Source organism: Engystomops pustulosus, chromosome 6 (assembly GCF_040894005.1).
Source record: "Engystomops pustulosus chromosome 6, aEngPut4.maternal, whole genome shotgun sequence".
NCBI classification, from domain to species: domain Eukaryota; kingdom Metazoa; phylum Chordata; class Amphibia; order Anura; family Leptodactylidae; genus Engystomops; species Engystomops pustulosus.
The window spans coordinates 78,148,599-78,161,704 of NC_092416.1; the positions used below are offsets into that span (position 1 = coordinate 78,148,599).

Here is a 13,106-nt window from a genome sequence, read left to right on the forward strand (position 1 = left end):
AGGCTTTATTTTCTTGCCTTTTGGTCCTTCCCCCTGCAGCGTCTCCTATTCCCTCTTCATAGGCTTTAACCATTCATGACTTTTTGCCGCCACATTGCTGAGCTTGGCCTTTACTCAATGAAATCTTGGTGTGAAATGCAAGAAAAAGGAGTTCTCATGGAAAAAATGTAAACTCCCCTTATTTAACCGGTTCAGGACTGGGTGATTATTTCCCAGTGTTTGCCGCTGATCTACATATGGATCTCATTATTCTAAGTCATTATGAGATGTCATACTAAGTCATACTAAGTTATAAGCTCTGATCATGGGGAGCACAATCCCTCTACAATATCCTGGCTGATATCACTCACTTAATGTACATATTATTGGAGTTACATGTATACATGGTGCAAACTGATAAGCTACGGATAAATATTGCATATATGTGTGTGTTATTAGTCCAAACTGGTAAGTTATATACACATATAGTGCTTCTGTTTTCTCTGTGTTATGACCAAGCTACTACGCTTCATGGCTAATAGGACCGCAGTTCAGTTTCAGAAATAAAAAGATGTGCTATGAATACAATAGCACTCTGAATAATGGGGATTATACATTATTGACTGGAATGGATCTTTATATACATGTGGTAACATTTCAAAAGTTCATAGACTGTAAGTTCTTGTGAGCAGGGCCCTCATTCCTATTGTTTCATCTGACCATGATATTATTGTGATGTCTTATTGTATTTCTATATATCCCCCATGATTTGGAAAGAGCTGAGGAACCTGATATATATATATATATATATATATATATATATATATATATATATATATATATATACTTAAGGAAATTGTAAACGGCACACCAGTAGGGCAAAAGAATGGTGGGTGCAAGCACACTAGGACCGGGCCACAGATCCTTCGATGATATAGTAGAAGAGCACAGTAGGCAGCACTCCAAATGTGACGTGAAAAAAGTGCTTTCTTTTATTCCATGTTTTTAGGGTACAGCACTGTAAGGCTGTACTTTGCTGTACCCTAAAAACATGGAATAAAAGAAACCACTTTTTTCACGTCACATTTGGAGTGCTGCCTACTCTCTTCTAATATATATATATATATATCACTTATGTGAAGCAATAGTCTGAGGCCAATTCTTATAATTTTTACAATTCTAATAGTCTAAAAGGCAAATTCTAATATCCTTATGGCATAGCTGAATTTCACATCTCTAAGGTTCTGGATCTCTGTAGTCGGGCCTGGGCTTCTGAGATCTGTAGGCTTGTCTTGGATCAAGTGAGTGATTTGTTATATAGCAGTTGGCCTCACATTATTTTTGGCAGTTCTGTTGGCAGACCCCCCAGAATCCAGAATTGCGTGATTTCTTTCATTTATTTTGTAATTTTCTTGGGAAATCTAAGTCAGCATTTTCCCAGCAGTAAAAAAAAAACGAACTAAACAAGCAGCGTCCCGAGTAGCTGAGTGTAAATATTTGTTTTGTTTGTAGTGGGCACTGGAAGGAGATGGGCGCACTGGTCAGGACTTGGAATCGCTGGCACTCAGGGAAATTTCTTGGCTGCTGTTATAATTAGAGGGTTTGGCAGAGGCGAGCGCATGTGGAGGCTGGAACAGGAACAATTAGTGATACAGATGCCCTCACAGTACAAGCTTTATTTGTTCAGAGAGGGTTTGGTCAGGGACAGTGGCTGTACTCATGTCTCACTGTAATATATGGTCTCTGGAGAGACTTGACATTCCTATTGGTGAACAGCGGGATGAATATTATATTCTGGACATTATTACAGCTGCAGTGCAAGATTTTTAGATCCATGAGTAGCTGCTTCAGTGTCGTCTACGGGGCTGGCCTCTTCCAACCTCTTCAAACTGTGCAGACAGTGCTGTTGTAGAGGAATGGCCATCACACAATCCAGTGTTTATTCCATCTGACCCCATTTGTGTATGACAAGCCTATACTGTAGCATTCCTGTTTATGGAGGAGGTGTTGGAAGGCTGGAAAAGATGTCTTTTACCTCTAGGGAAGACGGAGTCTGACATGTCGCTATGGAGTGCGGCTTTGGTGGGGAGGGGGCTTCTGTGCTTACCTCCATGACACATTTGTGTGTGTGCTGACAAGGTGCTGTGTCAGGTTCCTGCTTTGCTGACTTTTGCAGTTTTATCTATAAAACCATATTCTGGTTTGCAGCGGTGGGGGACAGTGACTCATAGCGGCCGCATGTCTAGGCCTCGAATGAAGCATAATAATCACAAGAGGAGTGGATACAAAGAGACACTCAGTGTGTGGAGGGCATGAGAAGAACATATAGCAAAGGACCTACACTATTAAAACCACATGCTTCAAGTGTTTGGACTACAGCTTCCTTGGCACAGGAGTCATCACTTATAGCCACAAGTCAGCTCAGGCTGTAGACAGGAGTCAAAATTCTCTGTCCCTAACTATGGTTTTACATTTCAATGCTCAAAGCTACACATTGCGTTTATTAACATAGTTGACAACATTTATTTTGAAAGAGGGCAGGTTTGAGTTATACTTAAAAGGGTTTTCCCACCAATCAATGTTAGGCCCTATCCACAGGCGGCCTCCATCAATTCCATTGAGATGTATGAAGCAGAGTGGTCAGAGTGGCCATCTGCTCAATTACTCTCTGGGACAACAAGGGGTCTGACTGAGGTAACTGGAACTCCATCCTACCCCTCGTTTTAGTGATCTGTGGGGGTATCATTATTCAGACCCCCACCAATCAGCAAGTTAGGCCCTTTCCAGTGGATAGTTCTAACTTTGATTCGCAGAAAACCCCTTTAAAGAGAGAGGTAGCAAGGTTAAATGAATCAGAATGAACCTTTATTCTTTAATACCCATTCTAATCAAAGTAAGATAAGAAAAAATGTTTAGTCGCCATAATGCTAATGTAGAAATTAATACAGTACAGATTAGAAAATGTATTTTGGGTCTTGGTGATGTAATGGGACCTATGGCAATTTTGGAGCATCTCCACTGAAATATAAATGAATCTCAGAGGATGCATTTGGGTAGTGTATCTCTTGGTGTGAGACCTTTGACTACTAAATGACATTTTGCCTTGTTGACAACTTAAAAAAGGGGTACATCATTTGAATCAGGATGGCTTTTTTGACAAAATACATGCCTTTTAGGATGTTCTGAAGTAGCATTTAAGAGGTTACTTGAAGGCATAGGAATTTGGTTTACAGTTCCTGTCATTATAAAGGTTATGCTGAAAAAGACACAGGTACTGAATGCTTTGTGGTAACTCAGGAGAAAAGATGTGGATTTGTCAATTATTTTCAAACACTTATAAGGGTGAACTACATTTTTGGACAAGCCACTTTGCCAGATGAAAAACCCATTGTGCAATATCAATGAAAAGTGTTCCTTGTCCTGCCATTACCATTCCACCGCCATTGTCTTCATTTGCAGTGGTATAGCAAACACATAATAATCTTTATTTATATAGCGCCATCATATTCCAAAGTGCTTTACAAGTCATAGGGGACATTTACAAATAAAATAAAATGTTAGAGAACACAAAAGAAAGGAGATGATTAAGCATTTTAATTACAAATAAATTGGACTGTTACAGATTGGACCCCTATTTTATTTTTAACAACAAAACCTGGCTCTCTTTGATATCCGTCAATGACTGGGTTCACATATGGAGGTCTAATGGTGAGCTCTTCAATCCTGCCATCGCTGCCAAGCAATAAAATGCCTCAGCTTTTGTGCTGATCTAGGGAATGATCACAATGGCAGTCAATGGCAGGACTCTAAGAGATCTGTGAGCCACATGTGTTGCCTCTCAAACCAAGGTTTCCATTTGGCATATTTCAATAGTATATGGCTCGCCCACACACAGCATGGATTTCCCAGGAATGTCTTTTGAAGATTTCCGTACTTCTTTGGCCTGGTCTCCACTGTCGAATATTTATGAGACCAGCTGGGATGTCAACTTCGGCAAATCTACATGCAGATCACCAGGATACTAGAGTCTCATTTCAATTGTACAGTTTTCCTCAATGAACATATCATTTTGCTCTAATATTTAATCTTTACATACATGATTATTACATTTCCTTTGTTTCATACAATTCTTTATTTTGTATTGTCAATGAATGTAAAAAAAATGTAAAAATGTATAAGTATATTGCTATGATATAAATGTGTGATGTTTGTTACTTGTGCTAAGATAACAGTGGGATATCTGGTTCCCACCTTAGACCACTTGTTGGATCAGTGCTCCTAAAGGGGGGTTTAACATTGTGATAAAGTAGACATTTAAGTTTTTGAGCTTTTGAAATTCCTTTTCCTACCTTCCTTTTCAATACTCTTCAGATGTTGGCCTCTGAACCTACATCAAAACTGCCACAAAACGACTGGGGGTGATTCATTATGGCTGCTCTGCCAGTTTTCTGGTGGAGAAATCATATGAAACTCCCTCTCCATGCTGGTTTCGGAGATTCTCTGCCCTGCACGTCACGATGGGCATGTCGGAGCAGAGACCAGACGGGGAGTGTGGCAGGTTGAGACTATACCAATAAACTTCTGGAGCCTCTTAGTGATTATTGGCGCAGGACCGCCAGTGGTGGGAATTTTAAGACTGGCATTCTAAAGGCCAGTCTTAATGAATTCCTCCAACTATGTCTGATTTTAGCCTACAACTAACCATGTACATAATGTAGTAGAAAGGTGAAAAATTGCTCACTGCTCAGTCAATAAAACAATCCATCATTGGTTGGATTCAAGAGTCTGCCATACACAGTATATGGTCTCTGGGACCCGTTGAAATTGGTAAGTTTGCCAGACAATCGTCTAAACTTGTATGTCATCACGTCATCATATGACCTTATGTTTAGCATCTTAGATGTTCTGTGACCTTCCCTCAATTTCCTTGTCAATGTATTGTCCATTGTCCGACAACTTCCTCCAAGAGTCTGCTGGAAGAACTTATCTTCTGAGTGCATCCATCTTGTAAACACTGAGCAAGCAAATCCTTTAGATTTCTGATGTCCACTCCTTTGTCCTAAATCTTTTCTTTGCTTACATTATTTGTACAAATAAGCAATAAGACATATCTCATTGGTCTCTATTCAACTATTATTTTCTGTGCCTTTGTCCCCGACAACACTCCCTGTTCTGCCTGTCACCAGACACATAACTTCTACTGTGCAGATCATATATAGTATGACATACAAAAAAACAAAAAAAGCACAGTGTAACAGTAGTAGAATCTAGTAACAGTAATATCGACCAATGTAGCCAGAAAAGGCCTCTTAATAATGAACAACAAAATACCAAACAAGAAAAAACAAGAGGAAGAGACAAGGCTTCAATGCAACAACATAAAAAAGAAAATCTTTATTAGTGAACAACAATAAAAATACGTAAAATAAACTGAGAAGCATCTCAGAATAGATACAAGAAAGCACGCCACGTAATAGGTCCAAAGATACATGAACTAAATATATAATATGCAGTATAAGAGACCTAGGAATATGATAAACAGTACTAGACAGAAGTAGCAATCAAATAATAATGGTGTAGAGCCCTTATGTGACTGACAAGTATCCTGTAGTAATGACAGGAGTCACAGAAGCTAAATCATGGACAGTGATAAACACATATAAATAATACAGACTAAGTGAAAGCTAATGCGACCAAACAGAGGACATGATATTACCTGGCGTGCACCCCGACGCGCGTTTCAATCGCAGCAGGTCTTTGTCAAGGGATATAGTATGAGAATTGTGATTTACAACCACCAAATTGTTTCTATGAAAAGCTTGAAAGTGTCATATGGAAGCAGAAGAAATAACAAAACTGTAAACTTAGGAAACAACTTACTAAATAAGGAAATTATGTAAAAAACTTTTTCTTATAAATGTGAGGGTCAGAACACTTCTGACAGTTTACATCAACCCCATTTATCAAGCAAGATCTATTAGAAAAGTGTGGCTAGTGGAGACCACCATGTTTTTTGTAAGTCTTGATCCAATTTTATACTGTCTTTTAACCACACATCACTTGGCTGGAGCTAAATATGGCTCAAGATGAAGTATACAGTGATAGACACATCACATATTTCACTAAAGTCTTTCTCTCGCAACCTCCTCATTAAATTGATATATAACAACTGGATTGTCTTTGGCCTCAGTCATGTGATCTCTATAATGCAATCTTTACAATTTTCTGCCATCAGCTGACGATCACAACTTAATATCCATAATCTATAAAGAAGCTTTGTATTCATGGGAAGGAGATGTCCCAGATCAGTAGAACAGACGCTTAATAAGACGCTCTTCAGTTCCTTCTGATAACGTGGAGGTTGTAGGGTTCTTTGTGCTGTAGTAGGTCTGAACATAGCTTTGGTCAGCTATGTATAGAGATGCACTGTGGTGAGAGCTATTTCTGGTGATGTTTTGCCTCTTGCTCTGGATACATGGTTGCATGTTCCTTACTTAGCAAGGTTGATGTTTATCAGTTTCTATAGTGACAAGAAAACAATTTACTGTGAATGTCGCAGGTTGATAGTCAGTGGGTGGTAAAACATAACCATACATGGGATTGCCATTAAATGGATCTTATTTACAGGTTATGTTATGTATGTTTACCGGTTATCTATAAATAAGTGATTCTTCATGTTATGTCCCTTTGTGAAATGGTCATTAGTAGCAGGAAGAAAAAAAGGTCTTATTTACATTAGTTGCTACTGAGACGTGTAGTTCTAGGCAGACACGATTATTCTGAGCATTAACAGAGGTAAGGCAATGTTCATAAGTAACACCAAAAAGGTACAAAATTCTAACATTAAATTGTCCGTATAATCTTAAAATGGTCAAAGATTTTTGATTGTCTTTTCAAAATGTTGAACAGAAAAACCCTTCAAAATATCGCAGGTAAGGCTGGATTCACACGACCGGTGCCCGCCGTACCGTAGCACGGCGGGCACACGGCAGCGCGCGGGGAGAGGAGGAGGGGGAGAGCGCTGCTCACCCCCGCCCCTCTCCATAGGGATATAAGGCGCACGGCGCCGTATGCCCTGGAAAAATAGGACATGTCCTATTTTTTCACGGGGCACGGAGCAGTACGGTGCCGCACGTGTGCTGCACCGTACCGCTCCCGTAGGGCGCCGTGCGCCAATTGCCGTCTATGGGGGACGTATATCGGCCGTATATACGTCGGCCGTATATACGTCCCACTTGCGGTAGTGTGAATGCAGCCTTAAAAATGGTTTTCACACAGCCACTGTAAATTCCTTGTCCCATCTGGACAAATGCTAGTGCTAGGACAGCTACACATGAACGTGCTTGGTCCATGGAAATGGACCTCTGTACTGGTTTGATTCGCGAGACTGGGCACAGTTCAGACTGGCATCATAGAGAAATATGATGCAAGGTGTCCTTGCCCTGTAACAGTGCCAGGCCTACTGTTTGATTGCAGACTGTTTGATTCTTGCATTGTATGAGCACTGTACTCAGTCCGTGGGATCTGACCTGCACATGTGTCCATTTCCATGGACCAAGCATAGTCATATGCAGCCAGTCTAAACTTGGAGGTTCAGTGGCAGCAAAACCATATACAAAGGGAAGATTTAGGAATAGTTCAACTTCTTATCTGCTTGGGGTCCCAGATATCAGGGCAGTATGCCATTTCTCCTGATACGCTTTTATTTAGCTTTGGCCACTGATCTTCATCCTGGTGCTGCCTCTCTGATGGGTACTGAACTTCATGGAATATTCTGGCACCCCTGGAAGTACCAGAGTATAGTGTTTACTAGATAACAATTATGTCCTACACTGTGCTCTTAAATAAATCTTATTACACAACTGTCCACTCTGTGTCTCATGTATATATGTATATATGTTATACCCCTCTCAACACAACTGATAATACTGTCACCCACATATAAAATACAACTACTCACTAAACAGCACCTCTACTTATAAAAGCATCCTCCAACCAAAACTAATAACAAGATGAACAGTGTTCCCGCCATATTTATTATATACAGCATTCCCATGCATTATATTATTTATGGTGCACCTTATTAATAGCCAGTGTTTTAACTACATTTGTATGGTCTTTCTGGCATAAAACAAATACAGTCAGTGCTACTTCCTACCATATTAAGTGGGGAAAGACCCAATAGACTAAAATCTAGTGTATACACGGAGTGCCTCATATAGTATGGAAATGGTGCAGCACCAACCAGTAGGCCTTGATGGGTACACATATAGATCTCACACTATGAATAAAGGTACCTTATATAAACTGCCTTGGATGCATTGATCCCTTGGCAGTTTAAGCTTGCACAGTGCAGGTGTGTTATAGAAACTATGTGGGAAATGTATTGTGTGCTGGGGTACGATGAAAGCCTGTCTCCCCCCCTACATGCAAATGTAGCCTTTAACCGAGACACTCAACTACCCACAGGTCCTAATAGACAGCAGTTTAGTGTCCCAAATATCTATATATGGCCACATTCTAAAAACGACACTTATACTTACAGAGAGATTGTCTCCGATGCTCCAGATGCAAGTGGTTCTTCAGTTAAATGAAGGAAGACAGGCTGCCTCTAAGTTGCTCAAGTAAATAGAAAGTTGCACTGTGATATATTGGCAACAGTTTTTCTTTTAGACAGCTGGGATAAATTTGCTCTATTAAATCAGTCATCGATTTTTAACACAATGAATTGCAAACAGTGCTAGGTGTAGGATCTGGAGAGATATGTAATCATACATTATTGTGTAGTAAGTAGTAATGAACTTTTAATCCAGGTTTGCATCTCCAGCAAGTTATACCACAGCTCTCCAGGGCCAATACATAACACTGTCTGTAATTTCATATGGCTAAAACTGCTTTCAGATTCCCTTTAAATCATCTTGGACAGCCTGCTCCTAAAGGCGTCACTGCGGTTTTCTATTGCTCCCGCGCTAGCACGATCGGGTATCCGGGTTTCATAGACACTTGGAGACCCTTAGGAGAAGGGAGATGCGCTTTATTACCGCTTCTCCCTTCTCCGCTCCTCACAGCATTGTGCACAAAGGAGCAGACCGGCTCCGTAGAATCGGTGGTCACGTGACCACCAGGGTCTAAAGAGCTGCTGGGTATAATTGGACCCAGTACAGCTCTGATCAGCATCACTAGTGACAGGTGGTCATTTTCTCCTGTAACTGGGGCACTTAAAGATGGGAAAACTTGTAAATGAAAATTTAAAAAAATTGTGAAAATTGTCCCCCAAGGGGCCTTTATGACCTCATGGAAGACATACAAAATAAAAATACATATGCACAAAAAATATCAGTATATACACGTGTATACAAAAAATGTGCTGAAAAACCTCCCCTCGGCTTATACACAAGTCAATAAAAAACAAAAAACTTCCATACTCACCCTCCGGAGGCCCGATGGTCTGCTTGGCTCCCGATGTTCGGCGGCTCCTCTTCTGTCTTCCCCGCGGCTGGTCTTCGGTCTTTTCTGTGTTGTATCAGCCGGCAGATACGCGTCCACGCGATCTGCCGACTGGCGCACAATATCACGTGGCTGTGTCGCTGCTGATGACGTCAGCTTATATACCCATTTTTGGAGACATGACTTCTATGAAAGGGTTTTAATCTCCAAAAATGTTAAAGTTCAGTATACTTACAGTATATTTAGCTAAATAACATGGACAATAAACAGAAATGACTGGATTGTTATGGAATAGAACAGTGTGAGACGAAACATGAAGGACGTACAAGTGGTTATTGGCTAATATAATCCATGCAGTATTATATGGAGGAAGGTCTGTTGTGTGAAAACAAGTTTAGGACTTGCCCATATTCCAAGTGTGGTACAGATTGCATAAAGAAATGAATTATATATTTATACATAATATTTGATATTTGTAGATTTGAACTTGTGACCCACTCTGACCCATACAAAACAATAAGGAGTCAGCCTTTTGTATAAATGCTTCATTTAATTAAAACATTTTTAACAGTAAGGAATGAAATTGCTGAATATAGATTCACAAATATAGAAAAATATTTATCAGAATTGATGTTCCTGCATCAGAAAAAAAACTACAGGGAAATAAAAAAAACCAAACAAATAAAACACTATCAAACACTCTATTCTAGATGGGTCCAGGACCCCTTCGCTATGCTGCAGCACATTGCACCAGGACCTGGACCCTTTATGTCATTGAAATTCCAGAACATAGAACAGTACATGAAATGCTACATTGTCAGTTCAGAGACCCACCAAAGTCTCATAAATTACAAGTAGAAGAAAATCTGGCTCAACCAATGCATCAACTGTGGAGACATGTTTGGAACAGGGGTGTTGCGGGACACAACATAGAAATGCATATAGAAGATTGTGCACTTCTAAGTCATTGCCATATTAGCAGACCTGAAATGTGCATATCTATGTATTGGCCCAAATGAGGGATATAAGACTGGCTGGTGGGCTCATCTTCCAAGGGACATTGTATTCATAGAAGCCGCACTGTAAGATACCCTCAGAAGAAAAGGTTATCTTTGCTACGTGACATATACATATCACATGAGGATGTGTGAACGAGAATCATGGTCAGTTCTTTAAGGCACCTGCAATGTCTTCTATATATAATAATACACAAACTCCCGCAATGACATGTAAGGCCTCATTGTCCTTAAAGGAAATTTACCATTCGATTTCATGCATTATGAACCAAACATACCTGATGCAGCAGGATATCTTGTTCAATCCCTGCATTGAGTGGTTTTGCTGAAAAAACTATTATTACATTCAGGACCTTGGCAAAGCTGGATTGCATGCTTCTTGTAGTACAAAAACACATTATTCGAGCTGTCTGCACTGTTCCACACAGGACTAATCAACCTGAGCTGCATCACTCATACACAGAAGCTGGGGCATGGTGCAGTGATTGATTACTTCTGCCTGTCAGTGATTACATCTTTCTTCTGAGCAGTGTAAGAAGAGAAGCGCTGAGCCAGGCAAAGGAGTGACAGAGACTCATTATCCTGAATTTTATAATTGTTTTTTCAGCAAAACCACTCAGGGTATGTTTGGTTCATAATGCATGAAATCAAATGGTAGATTTTCTTTAATGGAAACAGATAAATTCACATTGACCAAAAGACATTTATTTCTACCTAACAACATTAAGTTATTGCATAGTATCAACGGCCAGTACTAGTGAAGTCAGTAAATCCCAAATTACTCATTGATAGGTCACACTGATCTACAAGGAGTTCCCTCTACCCTTAGATTGTCCTGGTAATGGATCCTTCTGCTCCTCCGTACAAACTGTTTTCCTACCCTCCTCCCCATCATTTTAAGAATATCTAATCATCCAGCTGCCCCTCTGATCTTTCTTTGGAGGAAGTCTCTTCACGTTCTGCGCTTCACTGCTGAACAAATGCGGAGGTTTTTATAAAGCGCCTTTAAAGCACCAGTTTACTCTTCTCATGATACTAAAGAACCTTGGCTTAGAAATGTGTAAAAAATGAGAGAGCAGTATGGATGCAAACATCCAGCTGTCTGAACATAGAGTCTCCTGGATTCATTAGAGGAACTGGTGCTTTAAATAATCATCTTTATTTTATTTTTTTTATAGATAAAAAAAAATATATTTATACACATACAAACATTACAAACTCAAGTATTCCCAATGCCTGTCAGTCTGCAAAGGGTTACTGTAGAGGATGTATGGAATGTATAAAGCAGAGCTGCCCTGCATTTCTGCCTCAACATGACAATGCAGCAGCATCTCCACAGTGCACCAGCACATTCACCACTAGTGGCAGCTTCCTTTGGAATGTTTTCAGTCCAAGCTCCCCACCATAAAGACCTAACAGGAACAACACCCCGATCCTCTTTTAGACACAGCTGCCCAGACAATGAATGTTGGGATTACAGGCTAAAGGCTTAAAGAAATGGCAGTATCCTAGCTGCTTCCATCAGAGGATGCACACAGGATTGTCAAAGCAGAGCATGATCACACATATTAACCCTCTTTGGCACATTAAAAAAAAAAACACATACATACAATCTGTACAATTAACATTAACCATTTTTATAAAATATATACATATCTTTCTTTTGTATAAAAATACAATCTGGGAGTATGCAAGATGGAAAATGTGGGTCCAACCATTGTCCCAGAGGCTCAGCAGTAGGCATAAATTAGCAAAGACTAAGGAGCAAGAGTTGAACTGCTGCAACTGGTCAGTACAGTTATGGATTTTGTCCTGAGAAAGATTTGTGAAGTTTCTGTAACTTAACACTTAGCTTCATCAACCAAACAAATTTATAAAATAAAACCGATAGACCTCTTCTGCCCCTATGGCTGAGCTGACGAACTTTGGAGCTCCGCCTTATTGTACTGTCTGTGGCCGATAAAAAGGAAAACGTTTTATTAGGAATAGTTGAGAAATACTGGCACAACATCTGGAATGAATCTGCTCACTCATAGGAGCCACCATGTCGCTCTTCCATTTCAGCCTTACGGTAAGAAATGACCAGCTGTGATCTTCAGGAACCAAGTCTTATAGTCAATTTCCACCTTACAAAGAACGGAAGCTCTCCTTCCCAGAAATTCTCCACATCCAAAGTACATAAACAGTTATGGCTGTGGAGTGTGGAGTTTAGGTCCATAAAGATTTCTGTCTTTGATTGTCAACATCCCTTGGCCCATATCCTTATTCATCAGTGTCTGGTTTCACGTCCAGCATGGCATGGAGCTCCTCCGGCACATATCCCAGGAGACTTTGCAGGTCACAGACAAAGCGGTAGACGTATCGCTTCCCAGCAGTCTTGTGAATGATATTCTTATCATAATAATATCGCAGACCCCGACTCAACTTCTCATAGTTCATTTTGGGCTTGTTTTTCCTTTTGCCCCAACGTCTGGCAACCTAAAAGACAGGAAGATGGTGAAATGATGGCTATTTAAAGTAGACCAGAGAAATATATAAAATATTTCTTGATATCCAAGGCTGCCCTACAACATTATGTGGATTTCAATGACCATCCACAAAAATTTCTACCTCCTGTCTGGATTCAACACTGATGTACTTGGAAGAAACCAAAAGGGACATGAT

The 13,106-nt window shown here is 40.1% G+C and overlaps 1 protein-coding gene across 2 annotated transcripts in view; it reads right to left on the reverse strand.

Annotated features, from left to right (window-relative positions):
- Positions 1–9,974: 9,974 nt before the first annotated feature.
- ETS1 (ETS proto-oncogene 1, transcription factor) overlaps positions 9,975–13,106 on the reverse strand; it is a 67,251-nt gene continuing 64,119 nt past the window's right edge. Inside the window, exon 10 of one of the 2 annotated variants that reach the window (XM_072156682.1) lies at positions 9,975–12,920. In XM_072156682.1, the coding sequence (XP_072012783.1) occupies positions 12,705–12,920 (216 nt within the window). In that variant the 3' untranslated portion in view covers positions 9,975–12,704. The remainder of the gene's footprint in view (positions 12,921–13,106) is intronic. The other variant, XM_072156683.1, reaches the window with a different exon arrangement.